The following is a 24,751-nucleotide window of genomic DNA, read 5'->3' as shown; positions in this document are numbered from 1 at the left end:
TACGGTTTTCTTCATACAGGTTTTTTTTCAGTGGTCGAAAACATAATTGGCAGGCATATTACCTGTGTAACTTGTGAATCTAACTTAAACTAATCTAAATTGTGTAGACACCTCCATCAATTTACTTACATTTCTTCTCAATATTAAATTATGCTCTCAGACACTGGACCAAAAGGCTAGTTTGTGGGGTTTATATAGACTGCTGGTGCCTTGGTCTTACATTTCCAGAACACTAGGTGTCGTTAAAGTGCCACAAGTTACCATTCTGCAACAACGCCACAACGAAGAAGAGGAAGTTGAAGCTGCTGGTTGTCCGGAGGAATTTTAGGAACTATTTCAGATCACGCAGATAGTTGTCGGAGAGCCTCGGAAGGAATTTTATCTTGGAGTCATTGCTGTAAGTAGTGTATGGACATCTATCTTCCGTCTTGCTGACCAATAATTCCACATATCGAAAAAGGATTGTCAGTTTTATTCAAAGGAGGAAACAAAGTTTGCGAGCGAGCTAGCAAAGAAGCTAACATGCACTAAGAGGTGGTTTGTCAGCGCTAAAAAAAACAATTTAGCCAACGCTAGCAGGCTAGCTGGCGAGTACATATGCAAGCATAATATCTGGACAACTTTCTGAGAAGATGAGTGCAGCTAAACAGTAAGTTGGGATAATTTTCTGTGAATAGGGAGTCGTACTAAAAAACTACTACTTTTTGGTGAGTGGGACATTAACGTAATCAAGGTAACCATTTAACTTCTTCAAATTTACGCCAATGTGATTCTGCCTTCTGGTGGTAAGGTTAAATGTTCTAGCTGTTAAAATGTTAAGTGACACTTAAATGCTGTAAGGTTAAGTTTCTATTTACTAATATCAGGTGCGGGACAGGTTTGGTCTTAAACCGGTGGTGGCTTTTTCTCAGTTTCTGAGACCTGTTAAACTAATTCATAAATGAAACAGATAAAAGAAAATATAGAGCCAGTTAGCTCGAATTGGGTACGACAGGTAGCGTTGAGGAAGTTGGCAGCTGTCACGTTAGCACCTCAACTATTAATTTGCAACGAATGCGTCGTGACTGGTCATGTGGTCAGTCTGAATTCAGCATGTTAGAAAATGCTATATGACGAGAGTTGGCATCCCATGACTTGCTTGAGACGCTCATATAGCCTACTACCTGTAATTAAACATTTACCCATCAGCTGTTACATAGCTTTAGTTTAACATTGTTTCTACATCTGGGCAGTTGGACATTTTCAATGTAATTTAATCAATTAGTTTAACTTTAATATTTTATAAGTGAAAAGTTCTTAAATTTGACCAGAGGTTTTGTTTTTATATAAGTAAACAGTAGGCTGTAAACTCATCAACAAATAGGTTCGTTTTCAGGCTACTGTACCGTAAAAGCCCTGCAATACATAATTTGACCAGTAGTTGGTTATTTAGGGTTCTTGCTCTGTTTTTTCCCCGGTGGGGCCATCCCTCACTTTGGGAACCATTTAGTTGGCCAATTTGTATGGTATGTTCGATGTTACAAGAGATTGGTTGGTCAGTAAGGAAGGAAGGAGGGCGGCTGGGATAGAGAGTGACAGCAGGTGACTGGGGCTTTGTTTTTCCAGATCCTGGAGAACAGGTTTGGGTGGAAAGGCTGGAAGTGTGTGTTGGCATCTGTCTGTGTATCAGTGACTCGGAAAGGGAGGTGTTCTTTGTGGTAGGCACACTGTGTTACAGTCATGACCGGTAACGCAATTTTCTTTCTTCAACGGATGTGTTATCTCGGTCAAGGCCATTGCAAAACCAGAAAAGGAGAAGAGCGCAGTTCATGGCAGGAGATGGAGTTAGAGGAATAACCGAAATGGAAAATGTCATAAATCTAGTCTCTCTAGGTCTCTTTAATATCGTCATGTGTTTGACATCTTTAAGGGAAATTAGAACAAATCTTAAAGATGTCAGTAAATGTCTTTTCAAGTGGCAGGAACCATTGTCAGAGATTTTCATCAAACATACATCGAAAATCCTCGAAATATTTTGTGAACATGATCTGTCATTTCATCTACATATCTGAGGTCTGACATATGAATTACATGTTACCTCTTTAGACACGGGGGTTCTGGTTCAAGTGAAGTGTTTAAAAGTCTGTTGCTGCAGGCTCACACAGTGTAGAGGAAAAGCTTGTGACTAATTCAGATGCCACACTTCAAGTCTCCTCTCTCGTTTGTGGCGTTAACTCTCACACTCTCACACTCTCACACACACACACACACACACACACACACACACTCTCACACACACACCACGGCCCTCTCCCTCCTTTTCTCACTTGTTGCTCTCGCTCAGTCAGCGTTGCAGACATATGACAACTTCCTTATCTTATCTCATTGTCACTGTGTGTGTGTGTGTGTGTGTGTGTGTGTGTGTGTGTGTGTGTGTGTGTGTGTGTGTGTGTGTGTGTGTGTGTGTGTGTGTGTGTGTGTGTGTGTGTGTGTGTGTGTGTGTGTGTGTGTGTGTGTGTGTGTGTGTGTGTGAGTGAGTCTGTGTGTGTGAGTGAGTCTGTGTGTGAGAGAGAGAGTCTGTGTGTGTGTGAGAGAGAGAGTCTGTGTGCATGCACATGTTTGAGTGTTTGCTGGTCCCTGTTGATAGCATAAGTGTGTGTGTCCCCTGTGGACAAAAGTATAATGGAATATGGTGTGTGTGTGTGTGTGTGTGTGTGTGTGTGTCAGAGTCTGTGTGTGCATGCACATGTTTGAGTGTTTGCTGGTCCCTGTTGATAGCATAAGTGTGTGTCCCCTGTGGACAAAAGTATGATGGAACATTGTTTGTGTGTGTGTGGTGTGAGAGAGAGAGAGAGAGAAAGCAAGCGTGTGTGTGTGGGTACATTTCCTCTGCCTGGTCACATTCCTGGTCCGTGAGTATGCCAGTACCCTGTCCTGTAAGCTTGCCCTCATCTTGACATCACTTCCTCGTGTCTGGGCTGCTTAAAACTCTCTCCTCATCATTTCCCCTCATCTTGCAGCCAGGAGGTTTATCTCTACTCCGCTGGTTTGTACCTCTGCCAGGGTGGTTATGTGTTCTGTTCACTTTATTAGTCTGTTCGTCACTCCGTCGGCAGGGTTACATAAAAAACTGCCGGTCTGATTTCCACGGAACTTGGTGGAGGGGTAGAGCGTGGCCCATTAAAGAACCCATGACATTTTGGAGCAGATCCAGGAATTTTAGTATGACTTTCTTTAACATTGTGAGATAGGGCATATTGGCCTTGGCAGAGGTCTGCGCTCTCTGAGTGCCCCGTCTAGCTTGTCTCTCTTGTGGTTTTGGTGGGCTGCAGAGGCTGAAACAGGCCGAAGCTTGTTGGGTGAGGAGGAAGAACTGCAAGGCAACCTTGAGTAGACGAAACACAGAGAGTGTTCAGATAAAGACGAGAGGCAGGACAGTCAAAATGGCTGCATGGTAAGGGACTATTCTGCTTGAGTGTAACCTGAAGGTGGAAATCGAGCCTTTCAGAGCTAAGAGAGAATCCTTTTTACAAGAGTCAGTTGAGTAGAAGTCATATGACAGCCGGGAAGATGTGTTGCACCTTTTCTGTCTGGCTGTGTTTTTATATTCTGCAGATTCTGACAGACTTGACAGTAAAGTAGAATAATATGACTAGTCTGTCACCCTGGTGAGCTGTTCCCTCTGAGCACGCTAGGAAGGGCATCCAGTTCACTTCAATGAGAAACAGATAGAAGGTAAAAAATGTTGGGTGCCCACAGACAAACCAACTGCCTGCTGGCCAAGGTTGTTTTGCAGTTCAACTCCATCCTGTCAAAGTGATGTATGTTTGCCCGCCCTGATCAGAAAATAGTCTGGGGGTATGTTTTCCTACTGTGTGTATATGACCTTTCAACTTTGACCTCCTGACTGTGACCCACCTCAGGCCCCAGAGCCACGAGCTTAGCGTCCCGGGACGAGCCGCCAACGTAGACAGCACAAAGATGGCCGACATGACAGTGGAGGAGATGACCGCCCGGGCCAACAATGTGACGGATGAGGTAGGTTGGCCGCCCGTCTCCATGGAGATGAAGTGGGGAGTGTTCAGATGGAGTTGGGGGGGGTGGGGTGGGGGGGTCCTGTGTGTTTCCTTTGGCTCTTGGCCTCTACACAGTTCTCCTGCTCATCCCCTCATCATACTTGTTTATCTGTCTAACTTTATTTGTCCTTCAAATGAGTGTTAATGTTTCTAATTCTTTGTTGTTGTTATTGTTATTATTATTTGAGAACTGAGTTATAAGATGAAACGTTGAAAACCTCCTAAAAACAACATGCTAAAACTTGCAAGCTCACACTAAATGAAAGCAGGCAGTGAAGAGAAGCTGGGCAGTGTTGTTACGACGCTGAACCATTTAACTCTATTCTCTGGCATCTTGTGCTTGTACTCACCTTTTAGAGTGAATTAAGTATTTTCTTTTCTTGTCTCCCCTGTTTAATTCTCTTTCACTACACTAACACTAATCTATGCTCTTGTCTTCTTTTGACTCTTCCCTCCCTCCCTCTCTTTCTCTCCTCTCTCTCTCCTTTCTTTCTTTCCTTCTTTCTCTCTCTCTCTTCTGCTTCTAAATGGACTTGGCTTTAGAAGAGCATGATGGGAAACATGTGTGTGTTGTTCTGCATAACACTGCATTACCACACGGGTAAACAAACACACACACACACACACACACACACACACACACACACACACACACACACACACACACACACACACACACACACACACACTGTGAGGAGTTTCTTGACACCACTGAGTTAACACATCTGCTGAGTGTTAAAGTATGACACATCATCACACAACACAATGCAGTAAATACACAGCCCTTAAACTCCCTGTGACGTCAGTATTGTAATGCCCTCTAAGAATAGCCCTCACAGCTGGCAGACGGGTGACTTTACTGCTGTTATCTCTTGCTTGATCATTCATTTCCTTTGACCGTCGTGTTTGTCTTTGCACCTATGCATGTGTCTGTATCCGTGCTTAGTCCGTAGTTTAAGGAAATGGCATGGAGCGCTTTCCCTCCTTGAATGTGGTCTGACACACACACACTCACACAAACACCTTTGTATGTGCTCTGTGACACACACACACACACACATACACACTTGTATGTGCTCTGTGACACACACACACACACTTGTATGTGCTCTGTGACACACACACACACACACACACACTTGTATGTGCTCTGTGACACACAGAGCCCTGGTTTGAGCTGTGATTGACATGCCTCACCCCCCCCCCCCTCCTCGTTTGTCTTGCAGTCGCTGGAGAGCACCAGACGCATGCTGCAGATGGCAGAGGAGGTAAGTCCTGCAGGCGTGTTGTCATGGTGACGGGGTCCACTGTAGCCACAGTTAGCCAAAACTCCCAACTGGACTCATTCAGAAATAATGGCTGTGACTGTCACCAGCGAACACATTGACAATTGTTCTTGCACTCATTTGTAGCTTCAAAATAAAGGCGTCAGGGCTTTTTCAGTGATGCACATTCAGTCTTCCAGACCACCAGTATAAAACAGTAAAGGACACCCCACAGGCTGTTCTATAAACATGGACTTTGGCACCTGTCTGTGCAGCGACAACACATGGCCACCACACTGGAATTCAGCCAGGAAGAATGGCTTTGCCAAATACAATAGAAAATGGGGGGGTGCTTATGTTGTGGATTGTCAGATGTTAAAGGTTCGATGTGGGGGGGGGGGGGGATATAATATAAATATATAATATAATATTTAGAATATAATTCTAATGGAGCAGTACATGTTCCAGTGTTCCTGTACAATGTATGTGTGATTGATCTTGATCTCCCTGTCATTGGTATAATGCGTGTGTTTACGCGGTTTCTGGGAAAAGGCCTTAAACTGTAGGAGCAGAATGCACAAAGAAGCACATTGTCCGGGGGCACTGTACTTGATTCTAGCTTGTACAGGAATTCATTTTCAAGTCAAACAGAAACAATGTATTGCACCTTTTTAAATGTTTAAAAGAAAGATTGTTGTAAATGTTTTAAGATAAGTTATTTTGTTAAGGTTAAACCTACAGAGTCTAAACTTCACTTTGAACATGTTTAATGGCTGATGTTAACCCCCTACTGCTTTTTTCTTCCTTTCTTTTTTAAATCTCACCTCTCTGTCGTCTGTTTTCAGAGCAAAGAGACCGGTGTCAAGACCATGGAAATGCTGGACCAGCAAGGGGGTGAGTGAACACACCAAGAGTGTCCCCAACAGCACAAACCCGTTTTGCATACACTATATATACACTGTCAGATTTGCATTCCGCTGCCAGGTTTGCCACCCAATGAGTGAGGATGAGACCTCAGGGTTGTGCTCAGAGTCTGAACATGCACAGACTCACATGGTTCTGATGAGGCGTATGTGCAAACCCAATGTGTGAAGAAAAGACCTCAGCGTTGTGCTCAGTCTGAACATGCACAGACTCGGATGCTCGGCTGGACTCGTTTCCAAAAGAGAATTGTATGGAATCGTATGTCATTGGGCTGAACCGGACCTTTGTACGAGCGTCAAACGGCGTGTTACCCACACTAAGCTCTAATATACATATTTACCCTTTGTTTCACTTGAGCACACCTCCCAGTGCTCTGGTAAAACATAAAAGATTTTTAATAAACACAAATGGCCAGATTTCAAAATCACTTTCTGTAGCACTGTCAGCATTCATCGCTAAAGCTGTACAAAAGCGATGAAATGCTTCGGCAATATTGAGGAAATGTCCCTCTTTCTCTCCACGTGAGATTGTTCTAGAACAATGGCATGCCCTTGCAGTGTGTGGGCCGAGGCCACACATCCTGTCTACCTTCCGTCTCCGTACGCCGGGGCTGAAGATGAATAGGTTGACCTCACTCTTTGTGTGATACATGACCATACCAATCATAGTTGGTAATAAAATCCCTTATGCTCTCCTGACCTTTGCCCTACGTTGGTCTAGCACGTACCAAACCATTGTGCCCGGTTCATGTAAAATAATCAGCTTTGGATACTTAACCCTGTCTTTGAACCGGTCTGTTCAAACGTAAACGCTGCAAAAGTGTATTTTTAAGGCAAAAACTGTAGCCTTGAAAACAAATTGTACGGAGTACATATACGTGGATGAATGGAAAGAGAGAACCTATTGAACACTGAGTAACACCACAAAATATAACAAATAACACAATTTATTATACGGTTCTTCAGAATGTTCCAAAAAGTACCGTTGATCTGAATGGGCCATCCCAACGTTCTTCCATACATTAATTCCTGCTAACAGACTGCTGGTGTTGTTCGCCCCGTCGGGATTTATTTTTGGCTAATGACCTCCGGACAATACATTATCCCTTACTTCTTATGTTTTAATTACATTTTTTTATTTGAATGATAAGGCTCTCTGTCCCTTGCTCTCTTTCAGAACAATTGAGACGGGTGGATCAGGGGATGGACAAGATCAACGAGGACATGCGGCAGGCTGAGAAGAATCTGACCGACCTCAACAAGTGCTGTGGTCTGTGTGTGTGTCCCTGCGACCAGTAAGAGACCCAAAGACACACTTAAATGAGCTAATGTCATCAATGTCATCATTAGGCATTCTAATTGAAGATAAATGTGCTTTGTTATGAACATGTGAATGCACAGGAAGCCAGATATCTTAACATAATTTCCTATATTGTTTTCCTGCTTAATTTTTTCATCTTTTTGTGCATTAGGAAATTATCTCTCGGTTATTTTATCACTTTTACTGCCATTTAGAGTGTTACTATGTGCAGTTGCACCCAGAATGCATCTCTTTCAGTGTGTATGTCTTCGGTGAGAGTGCTGTGTGAGGTTGATTTGGCGTTTCACATGAATGATTCTGTCCACACAGGGTAAGGTCTATAGAGCACGACTCGAAGTACAAGCGCACCTGGGGCGTTGGAGGCGACACCAATGGTGTGGACACTGGCGAGGGTGGCGTGGTGACAAACCAGCCCCCCGGCCAACGCAACGGGCAGGTGGGCACGAAGGTGGTCGTGGCGTCAGGAGGCTACATCACAAGGTGGGCGAAGTCAAAGTCAAAGTGTTTATTGTTGGATGCACCAAATTGCTTCAGCACAGCTACATTTTTGAGACTTGGCCAGCATCATTATTTACGCAGTAGACGTCATACAGATAACAAGTAACATTTACCAAAACATAACGGGGCATACCCCAGATTGGAAGCCAGATTGGTGTTGATCCGTGTGCTTACAAGCCTATTGATTTAAATTGATTTAAACTGGACCAAAAAAAAAAGGTTTACTTTCAAGCATTTGATTCGGTGTCTCACTATGGGATACGCCCCCTCCATGTTTTCCTCAGAAGCCTTTATGCCAATACTCCAGCCCTATGAGCTGGCAGCCAATGTTTACTGTTTAACAGGGCGACACCGCATCATCGGGGCATTCAAAAACCTCTTCTCGCTTCACACCAGAAGTTAATCTCGACTTCCCGACTGTTGGCCGAACGTTCAATTTAACGGTCAATGGGAGAAGGGCAAACTTCCCCAGGCTTCCCCGTAGCCCAGGTAGGGGTTGAACTAGAGGGCTTGCCTCCAAACGACAGCAATACTTGTTAGCTTGACGGGTAACTCTAAACTATCCCAAGTTTAAACTGTTAAAGCTAGGTCACCACACCTCGCTTCTTCAAGCTGCAACGTGTGTCTCCATTCTGAGCCCACTGCCGCCATTAAGCAGTGCTGCTGTGGAGACAGGAACAGCCAACACAAGCACACACAGGGTTTGCTCCCCTATGCCCCAAACCACGGGTTTCGCCAGTGATGTAATTCTAGAAACGGTTCATGTGAGCACTGCACGCGGTTTACGCTGTAAAGCCTAAAACCGCAGACTAGCACGCCACGCTAATCTATCTTCGGTCAGCCAACGCAAGCACAGCTAGCATTCCTAAAGCAGCAATGATTACTGAGCGGCCTGCCACAGCTTCTCAGTCCTGGAGTGAGCAGCTGGATGTCTGCGTCCCTCTTCACTCTCTCCCTCATTCAGAGGAGGAAGAGGAGTTGGAGGGAGGCGATGACGAAGGAGTGTCAGACTTTGTCCTACCTGATGAGGAGGATGATTTCGGCAACTCCTCGTTCCTACCCTTGCCCAAACGGTCATTACCCCTAACACAGCTCAGACGCCAGAGACAGAGGCACGTTCCTCTCCACTCCCCAGTGTGGACCTGCAGGAAGAGTGCAAACATGCTGTGGACAAGCTGGACATTCCGTGGCCGACTGCTTTTAAGTAGAGCATGACAGGGATGTGGGGAAACCTTTATTCAGTATTGTCGTTCCGACAGGATTTAACTGAAAGGGGGAGAACCTTTTACATTTACATTAAGACATTAAGCAGACGCTTTTATCCAAAGCAACGTACAAAGGAGAGAACAATCAGCTTTTCTACTGTTAAGGTGTTCTTGCAAGCAACACCCTGGGCACTCTTTGCCCTTCACACCTTTGCTTTATTGACTCTCCGGGCCCTTAAGGCCCTTGCTTGGTTCTGCGTTGACCATGAATTGCTAGGTGCTTACGCGTTGCGTTGGGGGTGTTGCCAAGCAATTCACACCCAGAACAATAGGCTTGCGTAAAATGGCGCAAGTCTATAAAAAGGGGCCGACGCACGCAAGACGTGAAAAGACTCGCTTGCGCTTACGCTTACGTAACTGAGCATAAATCGGCCTTTAGTCTAAGGAGGTTTGGTTGGCAGTTGGTGTCTGAGACGGGCCCTTGGCTTTAGCTTTAGGAGGTTTGGTTGGCAGGGTAGGTTTGAGACGGGCCCTTAGCCTTAAGGGGCTTATATGGTTGTCAGTTTTCCCAAAAAATGACGCATGGGAACGCCTTCGCGTAGGTGGAACGCCCTCGGAGAGCTTGACATGCGCCGACTGAAATTCCTGACCGTCGGTCCTAATATCGCATAGCTACGGATACCCCCTTGGCTGTGATTGGTCTGCTAAAGAAATAATTTCCGACGACATCATTTCGGAATCTCACATTTCCTGTTTCATTCCCTATCTGTTCCTATTATGTAAATCGAGTGGATCATCTGCATTTTTCTGTCAGAGCCGGCCGCGTCCGACAGAGAAGGCTAGTGCCAGAGCCCGGCACCAGCCAACAGCAATTAAAAGATTTTGTCCAAACCGACTTGAGCCCCACGCAGTCAATGTCTCAACTGTTCATACTACTGACATATTAGAACGTTTTTTATGAATAGCCTGCCATTATTAAACTCCAGCATCAAAAGATACATGCACGCTTACACAAACAAACCCTGTTAAACGCACAAGCGTGCACATGAATTGCAAGAATGGAATGAAATAGCCTACACATTACACACGCTAGGCATCTGCTATGCCTAAATAAAACTTGCGTTACATGCTTCTCCAGAAGAGGCACAAAAAAACAAGTCTTACCATTGAAGATTACTTGAAGTGCACGGCATCTACATAGTCCAACCATCAAGGTTTAATCCATGTTGTTGTGGAGAAAGGGACGGCATCAATCATATTTCATTAAAACTTCACACTTCTTTCATTGGACAGCCTGCCTCATTAGAATCTACATCGATTACGATGCCATCCGACAGAAATATCTCAATACAGTTAATTTCCCATCATTAAGTATTGTTTTAAACTCTCCAGATGACAGTTTCTTGCTTCATGATGCGTTTGCCGCCTGTAACCGCGTTCTCACAGCTAGGACATAAACAAATTCCTGCCGCAGGAAGAAGGCTGTTATCCTAAATGTGAAGTTATTTTATTCCCAAAAACATACTTTTGCCTCATGTGAAGCAGACAGCAGTTCTTTCATATTCATTTGCCAACACTTGTTAGTCATGTCATCCATTCATATCGATGTGTATCAATCAATACTAAAACAATTTGTGTTTTTGTTTCATTTCGCAACTTATTTACTGTATAATTCACAATGACAGGGGCCCCTTTGTAAACAGTACACATTTTATTTGCTTAAAACACACAGAAGTACTGTCAAATCAGTAAGAAAATCAGCTATCATTCGGCTATTACCTGCCCAACCAATAACCTTTTAAAAACTCGGTGATAGTATTCACAACTCATTTGTCCTTCATTCTATTAAATATCATAAAACAGCATATGTTATTGCACCCGTGAGGCAAGCGTGAGGTAGAGTTTTGTTTGTTTATCTGGCGCTGCCCTCTCTAGACTGTTTACTGACCAACCAAGCATGTCCATTTGCAATAGTAACGTGGACACATCTGCCTCCCCATCTTACCGTAGGGGGAAATGTGTATTCTAGGACGGGCAGGTTTCATCGAATGGAGCCCGGTCCGCTCATACAAAAGCTAACATTAACGTGAAGCGGAGTTAGCTTGCAGCCTACACCATTGAATTACAAACACTGACAACACACACACATAATGAGAAAGTACACCAGGCGATTATCTTGCCTTTTATCTTGCCTTTTATCTTGCCTTTTATCTTATCTTAACTTATCTTATCTTATCTTAACTTATAAACACGTTGTTGCAAAGCGCTGTGGCCGTCCTTAAAAGATGTGTCAATAACGAACTTCTGCTTCATGTGAAGCAGACACGTTGACTTCACTACTTATTAAGATATTTTAAATATTGAATGTACAATGCCTTATCGCACTGATGTGTCCCAGCCCCACCCGAGCGAATATAATTTCTAAATGTTTGGACGGACTCGACCCGCAGGCAATGCTGTCTGACCACTACAACAGGGACATAGAACGTTTGGTACACATCTTGTAACATTCAGGGCCTGCTTTAGAGCAAAGATCAGACAAGATACAGCCCATCTGTAACCAATTCGAGGTAGCATATGAAGGCCTGGTAATGCAAGGGTAAGGATATCCCATGGAGAGACACTGAAACTTTAGGTTACTTTCGTAACCCCGGTTCTATGACCACAGGAGTGAATGTGAGGAAGACGTGCTAATTTAGAATGACCCAATAACGCTGTGTCACCTCATTAAATAGGAGGCCAGGGGTCTACCCTCAGACACAAACGTCATAACTACCAGCCAGTAGGCTGCCGTATTGGTATGAAGGCTTGTAAGGACCGCGTTGTGGTGGTGGTGGTGGTGTTGGTCATCAGTGTGACTCATCAATATCGGAAAGTTGAGCTTTTTGCATGCATTGTACATTGGGGTCATAGTTCAAGTGTCAGCTCCATCCTCCACCTATGAAAGAAGAGCAAGTGAGTAAGATCTTGCTCTTGCGGTTTTCAGAGTAACAAATGATGCTCGAGAGGATGAGATGGAGGAGAACCTGGAGGTCGTGGGCGGCATCCTGGGGAACTTGAAGAACATGGCCATCGACATGGGCAATGAGATCGAGAAGCAGAACAAAACCATCGACAACATCACCGACAAGGTCAGCACAACCTTAGTCTCTGCTAGAATGCTTTCTCTGATTCCCATAACTGTCAGCCTTTTTTTTCCATCCATATATTATAGTGTTTCTATAGTGGTCCTCTGCTTCCTCCATCACTATTCAGCACAGTGAGCAATTGGGCCATTTACACACTGCACGGTGGTGCATCTAGTTTATAGTTTTCAGTATCATTTCCTGCAGTATTGCAAAGCCTTAAACACATATTTATACAAAGACTGTTCGATTTTACTTCGCCTATAAATACATTTTTCAGTCTTTAAATGAAAAAAATAAATTAAAAAAAACGTTAAGGTTTATTTTTTACTTTTTCTTACCACATTGTTTGTTAAGTAAATAACTTTGACTGTTTTCACGACTGTTTGTCATAATTACTGTTGTTACTGTCCCTTGTTATAAGTTATATGACAAATGAAGTGTACGTAATTGTAAAATTGTTGTGACACTAACCATATGGTCCTGCATCTCCCCTCCCTCAGGCTGAAATGAACAAAGCTCGCATTGATGAGGCCAACCAGAGAGCCAACAAGCTCCTGTAGAGGATCCATCTTTCTTAGGGAAAACTGCCTCCAGTTCGCCGACCTCAACCAGCCTGCCCCGTTGGAGATGAACTAACTTATATGCCCATAACTTAACAGACCCCCCCTTCCTTTAGGCTATGATATGCCCATAACTTAAGACCCCCCCTTCCTTTAGGCTATGTCAAACAACCCGCCCTTCAGGTGACCTTGCCTTCTCTTGGAACTCCCCTTGGTGCCTTAAACATACATTTGCCCCAGCAGACCTCCCTGAGAAGATTTACCCTCCAGTCTTGCCCCAGACCATCCTGCCCCTCTGGAGCTGCCCACAGTGGTAAGCACCATGCGGCCTGCCGTAAAAAAAATCCCACCGCAATCCACCCTCTTACACCCCCAGGCCCACTGCAACTCAACCAACCCTCCACCCCCAGGCCCACTGCAACTCCACCAATCCTCCACCCCCAGGCCCACTGCAACTCCACCAATCCTCCAACCCCAGGCCCACTGCAACTCAACCAACCCTCCACCCCTAGGCCCACTGCAACTCAACCAACCCTCCACCCCCAGGCCCACTGCAACCCACCCTCCTCCACCCCCAGGCCCACTGCAACCCACCCTCCTCCACCCCCAGGCCCACTGCAACCCACCCTCCTCCACCCCCAGGCCCACTGCAACCCACCCTCCTCCACCCTCAGGCCCACAGCAACCCACCCTCCTCCACCCCCAGGCCCACTGCAACCCACCCTCCTCCACCCCCAGGCCCACAGCAACCCACCCTCCTCCACCCCCAGGCCCACTGCAACCCACCCTCCTCCCCAGGCCCACTGCAACCCACCCTCCTCCACCCCCAGGCCCACTGCAACTCAACCAACCCTCCACCCCCAGGCCCACAGCAACCCACCCTCCTCCCCCCCCAGTCAGGGCCCAGTCTCAGGTGGGCTCCAGTGAGCCCAGTCTCTCAAGCCCTTCAGCTGCTGTCCTGTGCCTCGTGAAGGGCTGTTCTTCTCTTCTCTTCTTTTCCTCTCCTCTCCTGGCCTCTGGCTTATGAACGACAGGCTACTGAGGACCTACCAATGCCCCTCGGGTCATTCAGCTGTACTGAGATCAGTGCGTGTGTGCACAAGGACTCAGAAGACGAGAAGGATGTGAGGTTTCCTCTTCCTCTTCCAAATTTGTTTTGTTTGTGTTGTTTGGTTTGTTTGTTCCTCTTGGATACTTAAATTTCCTCCACCAACATTTTCCAATCTCTCACTTGTCTCCCCATCTCTTGTTCCCCTTGCCTGTGTGAACCATCCCCTCGTTGATCTTCTGCCCTGTGTGCCTTGCCTTATTCTCATAAATCCCCAAAAGGGAAAGGTTTTTAAAAAGAAAAAACAAAGAGTATGGATGTCTTGGAAGTGTACTTAAAAGCAAGCGGGCACACTTTTACATAAAAAAAGATATACCTTGCACAATTAGGACCTTTTTCTCGGTGCCATCTGTGCCTATTTTTTCAGCCCTCTTCTATAAACATATGTTAATCCTCTCTCTCACACACACACACACACACACACACACACACACACATTGTACAATCAAGACCTCACCCCCTCCTCCAATATGGAATTGTACCGGACACAGTCGACCCATTCTACTCAAGCTTTCTACATCTCTGCTGTTCAGTGTGGTGTCCCTGTGATGTTAAGCTGGAGGTGAACGCCTGTCTGTAGCGTCTGTTCTTGAGCTGGAGGTGAACGCCTGTCTGTAGCGTCTGTTCCTGGCCCCTTTGTCCTGTAGTCTGCATGTACATAATGGGTTCTGTTTCAGTCCTGTGACAGACATGCATCTCGGCCAAAGATCTGTGATGAGGAAGTCCCTCCCTTTTCTGTTTGTTTCCTGTTGTTTTTTGGTTTGTTTTTGTTTTTAAACGATGAGTGCGCATGTTTTTTTTTGTTGATAAATCATGGTATGGGCTCTCATGATTGTATCATGCATGTCTTGTAATTACATTTGTTTGTTTTGTTTTGTATCTGATTGTATCATTTTGAGATGGTGTGTACCTATTTAATAATTCTTATGGAGCGACGATGAATTTAAAGTGAATGCTTTTTTTTTTTTTTTTTTTAAACCTCTGCACACATATTGGTAATTAAGAGGAGAGCTCAGTGAATATCAGAGAAGCCTTATCGTATGTGAGTGAAAAAATTGTACAGTTTATCGAATGGTGTGTATACCTTAAATTGAACTAAAACTTCAATTAAATCTCCACCTTCAAAAATCATACCGGTGAACTGAAACCATCATGAATATATATATATATAACTCTTAATAAAGACAAAATTTCTGATTTGACCAAGTTTGTTTTAATATTTCATTTTAGTTATCATCACATTGTTCCTACCTGAGATGCATTTGCAAATGGTTTCAATGTAGGCCTTACTGACACATTTTCCAACTGTAATGTAATGGTGTAATATTAACAGCGTTAGATTCCCCTAACTGCAATTTACTTGTACAATCACATAGCGTTCACATTGATTGAACTAGAAACTAGAAACCCATCACAGTTCTGTTGCCACCACCTTTTTATCTTTCACAAAGGTTATTATTATTCACCAGCAGAGGGCGCTGTGGTCCATATGAACGCAGGTCAGGGTTGGAGATGCAGGGCTGGAACTTCGATTAGCAGTTCTTGTATGAGGAGGTAAGTAGGACGGAAATTAAAGATACCCCTTGACACAATGACACGTCAGTTTACATACAGCCATTGTACATTAAAGTCTCAGTACTTCAGTATTTTTTTTTCCAGATTCTAGAAAAAACATTGGTTGAATTGAATCAATTTCCATTGTCCTGTAATTTGTCTTGAAACGGCTACACTGTGACCAAGTGACTGAGCTGCTTATTTCATTTATTGGTGGTTAAGCCGTCTGATATTTTCATGCTGAACGCGTTTGTTTTTGTATTTATTTTCTGGGAATATTGACGTCTTATACATGATTAGCCTTATTTATATATTATACATGCATCATTTCAATATGGAAGGGAAACGACTTTAAAGTTGCCTTCGATACTGCCAGTGTAGTCCTACTGTTCACACAAGCTGCCTTGTCCCATGCCACACACGCGCACCTCCATTGGAGCGCTAATAGAATTTGTAGAGCAAAATTGCCCCAATACAGCCCAAGTACAGGTATGATTAGAATTCCACACGGGCTGTTCGCTCAGAATCCTCTCACAATTAGGTTTTCATTTAAGCCTGAGAAGCAGGTTCATCAGAAACCTGCCTTGCTCATTGGCAGTGTGACAAACCCTGTAAAAAAAAAAAATAAGACAAGGAAACCTGAAGGCATTGTTTAATAATTCATCTGTTTCAAAATGACCAATTTCCCTGATGATTCAGCAGTATGGTGTTCAATATGCTCAACTGACCAGCATAATTCCAAAGTATCAGCCACAGTTTTCAATTGAATCTGTCTGAACTCGGGTTACATTCTTGAATTACTGTTTGACATAGCAGGGTTTGTGGCTGCTGAATGGTAGCTCCTACATATTTCCTCCAGACTTAACGCGATGTGTGTTGCCAGGACAAATCTTAGGTCAGATTGGGGTTTTGAGATGTCTGACATGGGGCCATCTTCGTCAACTTCCTTGGTCAAGCCTACAGCGCAGGGGGTTGGGTCCCTTTAATTCCCCACAAAGTTTCACTATATGGTTTGTACTTTAATAGAGTTTTTCCTCTGTTGTAAGGGTTCTCAATAGGCAAGCGTTGACGGGGACTCCGTCACTTTCAGAATCCATCTTTTTCTTCTTGCTCCTTAGTAGCCTACACTACATAGTTATAGCGTGAAAGAGAAATCCTTGAAAAGAGGGAGCTTGGTCCTCTTGAGAGACAGAAAAAAAAACTACGTAGCCAACACTTAAGTTTCATTTTACATAGGTCCAAGAAATCATGACTACTAAATAAACAGAAATATCCTCTCAGATGCTGCCACAGCAGAGTTGATTTTCCGCTGAGTAGGGCAATATTTTGGGAAGGGATGGAAAGAGTGAGCCCTCTGTCAGAGAGAGAGAGAGAGAGAAGGAGGAGGGGGAGAGTGAGAGAGAGAGAGCGATAGGGAGAGGGAGAGAGAGAGAGAGAAGAAGAAGGAGGAGGAGTCCAGGGTGACTCAGGTTTTTTCCTTGTTTCAGTCTCCTCCCTCGCTGGCAGTGTTTTGCTGTTTGAGATGAGGAATCAAGGGTTAAACTGTCTACCCCTCACCCAAGTCTAAATACTGAATATTCAGGATAATTTGTACATGTGGAAGTGAACATGTAGTTTGACCTGTAGAGTGAATATTTAAACACAGCATGGTCTGTTCAGTAGCTGTATCAAAAATCTGTACAGTATTACGATTAAGAAGAAACGAACAGTATCGATTGAGCAAAGCCTTGAATTAGTCGCTAAAATGAAGGCTTTAAGAAATATCTGTAACCTGTAAGATCTTTAGCCTGTTTTAAAAAGGCAAGGCCTACATGACATCTAATGTCTACCAGGTAACATTGTATTTTCTCTTTTACCATTTCTTTACTATTATTTTCTTGACATTCTTCTTTTCTCTACACAATTCATTATCGCTGTGTCAAATTACTGGACAGTCACAACCACACCTCAAAGCATCTTTCTGCCTTTCTCTCCCACCACATTCTCACCCTTGTGTGTTGTGGAAGTGACACGGTGATAACAGGAAGCAGCTGCCTGGTGCGCTCTGAACCGTCACCAAAAACAGCCAACCTACCAGAGAGTGTACACAGCAGTGGCCTTGCTAATACGTCTACAAACTACGAGACCAGGCATTTGCCTGCAGTGTTCAGGTACAGCACCACAGATGCAGTCATGGTGTCAGCCAGTGATGGGCAGTATTTCTGATACATACATTTAAAATATGTATTTCAGGTACAAATTAGCATTTTGTAATTTGTATATGAACCACATACAATGGTTATGTACCTACTTTCTGTCAAAATAGTACACGCAGTATTTTTGCATGACGATGTCACATGTATACATTTGCATGGTTATGTCTGATTCTCTTCAGTGTAAAGGCCGATTTATAGACCAGTCCTCAAAAAACTGACGTAAAAGTTTAAAAAAGGTGTGTCTTCTAAGGCAGTGCAGACCATGTAACCTGCATGTAACACTTTTGAAGGATGCAGGCAGTGAGAGTTTTTGTCGCCCTCTCTGATTGGATGATATTTTTTGCCTTCTTGAATGGCCACGGTCACCCAGCTTTCTTGAATGCTCCCCATCGTGATGCAGTGCTTCTCTAAACAGACTGTTTCTTAAGCTTCTGAATGATCTCGAAATGTTCTCATGTGGTTCGCCATAACCTCAGTTGGTTTGATTGTTTGGAGGAAGGAGTTGACCTCTCCGCAGAGGTCAACACACACACACATTCAATAAGGAACATCTGAGGTTTGTACAAGCTAATCTGTAGCATCATTGGTAGTGATCTGTCAATTTCCAAAAATAACTTGATAGTACATCTCTGTATACTTCAACCAGAAAGCATGCTATTGGGAATCACAAGTAAACCATGACTTAATGCCACAAATACAAACCATACAGAATTGACTAGTAATGGGGGGCACTGTGGTGCAAAAAGTAGCCCAGACCACGTTCTGTCTTGATGCCCATGGAGGACACAGGTTCAAATCCGGCCTGATGTCATTTCTCCTGTCCACTCCCCACCTCTTCTCCCTCTCATTTCCTGTCCCACTCTTCACTAATCTACCAATTAAAGGCATAAAAGCCCCAAAACTAAATCTTTAAAAATAAATAAAAAAAATGGACTTGGAACGAAAGATAAAATCGAACGATTGCATTTGAAGATGTACTGAAGATGTACACGCGATATCATGGTGTTCCGGTGTAAATCCAATTTGAGCTAAACTGAAAATAGATCTTGTCTGGACAAAGCTTTTCATCATTAGTACAAGATGGTAGATGTCGTCATGCCGTTTTGATGATACATGATAGTAAATGTTGTCATGGCGTTTTGATGATACATGATGTTAGGTGTTGTCATGGCGTTTTGATTTCACTGCCAATATAGGCTTCAACCAGATTGCAACCACATATTCTTACCACTGTATCAGGTGGCAGATGGTAGCTGATTATAGCCTACTGATAAAAAAGATGTACCTTTTTTAATATATGTTTTTGTTGGTTTGATTTAAAGAATTCAGCAGGTGGACACCTTCATTTATTTTTTTGTGTGAGGAATACTATGGAGTATGAGTATAATGAATTTCACATTGCTAGATTTTAAAGCCTCCATCACCTTCCACCGCAAGAGTCAACTAACTCGGTTTAGTTTTAAGAATGGGGAAATGCAAGTTATTGCAACAGTTTGCACCTGATGTGGCAGATTATCTTGTACAAACCCAGACTGTCTCTTTAGACTGATTCAAATCTTATATAAGGGACTGCAAAGGCAAGTAGCCTACTTGTTCCTCAAAGTTGTAGGCTACGTCCTTTAAGATCAAATTTGGGGCCCATTGGTATTTAGCCTGTATTCTTAGTATTCTGATGATGGACACTTCTAGTAAGCCTCTCCTTGGCAACTGCAGTCTGTCAGGTCCGTGCTTGCATTAGCTTAGATAGCTCTAACCACACTCAGCAGGTAATGCTAACGCTAAGGTTCCTGAGTTTGGACACACACACACACAAACACACAGACACAAACACACAGACACACACACACACACACACACGCACACACGCACACACGCACACACACACACACACACACACACACACACAAACACACAGACACACACACACACACACACGCACACACACACACACACACAAACACACAGACACACACACACACACACACACACACGCACACACACACACACACACACACACACAAACACACAGACACACACACACACACACACACGCACACACGCACACACACACGCACACACACACACACACACACACACACACACACACACACACACACACACACACACACACACACACACACACACACACACACCCACAAGACATGAAGACAAGCCACAGTGGTGCCTACTTCTTTGGCTGCATTATGAAGACAATGGACAATGGGACGTACCAGTTCATTGGCATTATATCCATCCATCCCTGAGTAAAACTGTTCTGCTACCTATTCAGCGCCAGCACACTGAAATCAATGCAAATGAATGAGAGCATGTTAGCTCAATTGCAGTTCAAAAGTTTTAAGAATTTTTTTCACACTGTTACTCATCAAAGTGCTAATCTCTATGTGAACAAGTGTGTTAATAAAGTTAAACAGTTTAACTTTATTAACACACTTGTTCACATAGAGATTCGCAGTTGATGATTAACAGTGTGAAAAAAATATATATTTAAAAATATTACTCTAATCTCATCCTCTCCAAATCCAATTGTCTCCGGACAGTCTTGTTTTTTTTATGTTACCTTTTTATGTGTTTACAGCCTCATTCAATTTTAGGACTCGATGTATGAATAGGTGGATGAAATGAACAACAAAGAAGTAGAGGAAAAAAACTGGAGAGAAACCAAGTCCAACCATCGGGGATACTGGAAGAAACCCAAACAAGAAACCGCAGCACGACCTGAAGACAACAAACAAACAAACCAGGCTGACTTCAGTCAGTTTTTATTGTCGCACAAAGGACCAAGTGAAGTGAATTGATCCGTCTGCTTGGTCAGGAACAGTGTGTGTGTGTGTGAGTGTGTGTGTGTGTGTGTGTGTGTGTGTGTGTGTGTGTGTGTGAGTGTGAACATCTGCCTCAAACCTACCTGGTTTTTGGTCTCCAAGGTGTGCTACGGGCAGGAGAGAGCAAACTAGAGTAAGAGCAACCAAACCAGAAACCCTGAGGCAGCAGAGGCTGTGACGTGATAGGCTCGGTGTGTGTCCTGTTTGTAAATGTTTATTTTTGAAAGGCTTGTATGAGCACAGTTCAAGGCTGCTGCGCGTGGAAATGAATCATGATAATCTGTGACCGTTTCAGGACGGTGGAAGAGTGGACGGGGCCGGTCGGAGTGAGAGTGGGGAAGAGAGACCACAAGAGAGAACCAGTGAGAATTTCTACGTGGTTGAAAGTGGTGAGACAAACCATATGCTTGCTCCACATTCCCCATTAGGCTTTTTTTTTCCTTTTTTTCAGGGGGGCGTCATCTGGATTTGTTTAAATTCAGATTAGAGGGCGGGGAAAGGAGGAGGGACCTAACAGCACTCACACTAACATGCACACATACGTCAAAGGAACCCAAAGCCATTACTTTTTTTTCCCGTGATTGATATCTGCCTGGGCAAATATTGACAGATGTATGTGTGTGTGACTGCAGCCATTTGTCCGATAGGAGAAATGTCAGTGAAAAAAAGTGTGTCGAAAAGGGGAAGTAGTGCTGGTGTTAGATTTCTTCATCTGTGCTGGTAGAGGCCATTTGAAGAGAGAAAGAGAGAGAGAGAGAGAGAGAAAGAGAGAGAGAGAGAGAGTTGTGGAGGGGGAGTTTTTCGGGGGTTGGGGGAAGGGGGTTGGCTGACCACCCTGGACTGCCTCTTCCTGACAACACCGCTGCTCTCTCTCTGAGGCAGGAAGTTGAAACTCAGAAAGGGTGAGAAAGAGAGAGAGAGAGAGAGAAGAGAAGAGAAGAGAAGAGTAGAGTAGAGAACTTAAAAAAAAACGTTTCTAACTCCTAACTCCACTTGTTTTTTCATTTTTCGGGGCGAGCCTGAGCAACGAGAGTGGGATTGAGAGAGAGAGAGAGAGAGAGAGAGAGAGAGAGAGAGAGAGAGAGAGAGAGACGCCGCACAGCTGAAAGGAGGTGAAGGGAAACGGGAGTGTGTGAGATGGAGCAGTGTTTGAGATGGAGGAGTGTGTGACGTGACGAACAGGCCTCAGGAACGAAGGAACAATTTTGGATCGAGCACAGCAGAATGATGAAAACAGCTGTCTTTACGCAGGAGCCAGGAGCATCCCCTGGGTGAGTACTCTCACACACACACACACACACACACACACGCGCGCACACACACACACACTCAGTCTCACACACACAGTGACGCAGGACAAGGCTGTCAGCCAGGCCAAGGCTAACGCCAAGGGCAGATCATTTGGACATGTCGTCTACACATTCTCACTACTGTGGAACTGTTGCATCTTCAGAATTACCAAATGCCTCTAGACACAAACCGACAAAATTGGGATCTGATTTTGATGTCTTCAGGTCTGAGTTCGAGCGAGCTCACTCTTTGGGAAATCAAACTTTACGCATTGTCTTATTCATAAAAGTCCAAGACTTGTTTTAGTAAGCATTGTGTGGACAGTTTTCCTTAGCTTTCAGATCATTTAAGAAGTCAGCAACAGTTGGATTTGGGAAAGAATGTGAAACGGATTGAGATAAATCAGCGGAGAAGAGACATAAAAGCCTTGTGTGTGTGTGTGTGTGTGTGTGTGTGTGTGTGTGTGTGTGTGTGTGTGTGTGTGTGTGTGTGTGTGTGTGTGGAGGCCGTGGGAGGCATAGCAGAGATGGAACAGCGGATTAGAGCTAGCTTTGGGACTTTAGGATTTTCACAGTCTCTCCAAACTAAAGAGACACACAACTATATTTCATTGGAAAAACACAAATGTGGTCTTTATACTTTTACATATACATTTCAAAGCCCCCCTCTTTCTGTCTCTCTATCTATCTAACTATTTGTCTGTCTGTCTGTCTGTCTGTCTGTCTGTCTGCCTTTTTTAAATTTAAATCACAACCGACAAAACTCTCGGCAGTTTGAAATATGCCGTTTAACATATTCAGTTTGTCATCTTCTGCTTGCAACATCTGGATCATCATTTCTTTCTGAAAAAAAGGAGGAAGTGATACTAATATTAACTACTGACAAAAGTTTCATGCAAAGATGAATTTGTAGTACAGTTTGTTGCATTGACTGTGAACTAACATTTTGCTCAAATTGGGTCCACTTAGAAATCACAACTATGGCCCTAGGTTTTTTATTTTTAGATGGTTGTTTTATTCTATTTAGCATTTTGTTTATAAGCTGGGGTCCCGACCTCACAAAGATTTAAAAAAAAGAAAAATGAATACTAAACAGACGTTAGCTTGCAGTTAAGTAGAGAAAAGAGCGGCTGGTTGCTTTGCTTTAACTGTAAGTTTTGCTTTTTGGATATACAGTATAGTGACATATAACACATGAGTATAACACAACATACAAGGACTCTGTGAGAGATTGAATAAGCCTGAAAATAATACCTCAGTTTCTCCCCAATCTGTAAATGACTGTCAGTTCCACCTGTCAGTGTAAGTTGTGGGATTTAAAAGTACACAAGAGTAAGTAAGAGTGGCTACAGAGGTAGCAGGGGGCCGTCGTTAGCTTAAGGCTAGCATGTTGTCATTAGCTTAAGGCTAGCATGTTGTTGCTAGAGGAACCATGTAAGAGCATTCTCTCTCATCTCGTCTCCCAGGGTGACGGTGGATCCCTTCTCTCCGGTCAGCCCCGGAGAGAGCTCCAGCCCTCCCACTCCCACTCCCACTCCCACTCCCACTGAGGCTGCACCCAACACTGCCCCCCTGGTGCTCCTCTGCCCTGTGACCCCAGGACCCCCACCTTCTCCACTCCGCCGCACCTCCCTCTCCACCTCCTCTCCCATCTCCGTCCCCAAATCCCCCTCCAGCCCCGCTCCCATCTCTGTCCCCAAATCACCCTCCACCCCCGCTCCCATCTCTGTAGTCAAATCCCTCTCGTCCCCACTCCCACCCTCTTCCTCCTCCTCCTCCTCCTCTAAACCCTCTTCAACACCCACTGAGGCTCCCCCGTCTCCTCTTAAACCTCCCGCCCCTGCCGTCCCCAGACCAGCGGCTCCTCCTCACCTCCCCAAGCCCTACACGCCTCCGCTCCCGGCTCACCTGCCATCAGCCCTGCCCAGACCCTCGACCACACTCCAGCCCAGACCCTCGACCGCGCCCCTGCCCAAACCCTCGACCCCGCCCCAGCCCAGACCCCCGCCGCCCCTCAGCTCCAAGGTCTCCTCCCCACCCCTTCCCCGACCCCCGCTGCCCTCCATCTCCAGACCCCCCGGCGGATCCCACTCCGCTCAGCCGGCGAGCTCGTCTGCGGCCCTCAGCTCCTCCGGCTCCGGCTCCGTGTCCAGCAGCACAGGAAGTGCTTCCGCGGCGACCTCCGCTCTCCCCCCGTTCCCCTCCATCAGCATCCTGGAGAGGCTCATCAAGACCTGCCCCGTGTGGCTGCAGCTGGCCGTGACCAAGGAGAGGGCCACCAACGTCCTCCACAAGGAGAGGCCCAGGGTGAGCTCAGGTGTACACACACACACACACACACACACACACACAGACACAGACACACACACACACACACACACACACACACACACACACACACACACACACACACACACACACACACACTCACATACAAAATGCGTTCATTCACCCGAAGATTCAGCCGCTGTGGAAAGAGCACTGAGCTACAAAAGAGAGGACTACCATTTTGGAGTCAAATATCAATAGATAATAATAATAATCAATAATCAAAGAGGCATGAGCTAAGAGAAGCATCCCCACAAAGTGAGTTCAGCAACAGTTCTGTCAGGGAATGCAGGGAATGTCCCCCCCCTACAGGCTGGTATCACCGCTGATGGGGCGGCTGAATGCATCAACCTAACAGCCCAGGCAAGCTGACAGTCCCAAAAACTAAAATGCTAAAAGGTCAGTAATTGAGTAAGCTACTACTAAGCCAGACCGGTGAAACACGGGTATCACAACAGCACTATAGCCAGATCTGCAAACCA

General features: G+C 44.7%; 2 protein-coding genes across 3 annotated transcripts in view; both read left to right on the top strand.

The window, feature by feature from the left end:
• Positions 1–282: 282 nt before the first annotated feature.
• On the top strand, positions 283–15,265 carry LOC308374352 (synaptosomal-associated protein 23-like). Of its 2 annotated transcripts, XR_013968870.1 has the most exons (9): positions 283–397; positions 3,903–4,017; positions 5,282–5,323; positions 6,166–6,214; positions 7,421–7,538; positions 7,874–8,044; positions 12,254–12,398; positions 12,896–13,693; positions 13,852–15,265. XR_013968870.1 is itself a non-coding variant. In XM_080850126.1 (8 exons), exons 2-8 carry the CDS (start codon positions 3,961–3,963, stop codon positions 12,953–12,955), a joined length of 642 nt encoding a protein of 213 aa, XP_080706252.1. In that variant the 5' UTR covers positions 283–397; positions 3,903–3,960; the 3' UTR covers positions 12,956–15,265. The 2 variants fall into 2 exon arrangements, 1 of the variants encoding a protein (XP_080706252.1); XM_080850126.1 differs by having other exon boundaries at positions 12,896–15,265.
• rin3 (Ras and Rab interactor 3) overlaps positions 13,278–24,751 on the top strand; it is a gene marked incomplete at its 5' end in the record, with an annotated part of 28,517 nt that continues 17,043 nt past the window's right edge. Inside the window, 3 exons of the mRNA XM_080850259.1 lie at positions 13,278–13,878; positions 17,641–17,767; positions 23,408–24,248. Coding sequence (XP_080706385.1) covers positions 13,278–13,878; positions 17,641–17,767; positions 23,408–24,248 — 1,569 coding nt within the window. The remainder of the gene's footprint in view (positions 13,879–17,640; positions 17,768–23,407; positions 24,249–24,751) is intronic.

Source organism: Sprattus sprattus (assembly GCF_963457725.1).
Source record: "Sprattus sprattus genome assembly, chromosome: 13".
Classification (NCBI taxonomy): Eukaryota; Metazoa; Chordata; class Actinopteri; order Clupeiformes; family Clupeidae; genus Sprattus; species Sprattus sprattus.
This window is presented reverse-complemented; position numbering and strand designations above follow the sequence as displayed.

Bases quoted from the DNA above. Each gene is read 5' to 3' on its own strand.
- LOC308374352 (XM_080850126.1), top strand. From the start codon at position 3,961: ATGGCCGACATGACAGTGGAGGAGATGACCGCCCGGGCCAACAATGTG. The intron at 5,324-6,165 runs GTAAGTCCTGCA...GTCTGTTTTCAG, and splicing joins TGCTGCAGATGGCAGAGGAG to AGCAAAGAGACCGGTGTCAA. The intron at 6,215-7,420 runs GTGAGTGAACAC...GCTCTCTTTCAG, and splicing joins AATGCTGGACCAGCAAGGGG to AACAATTGAGACGGGTGGAT.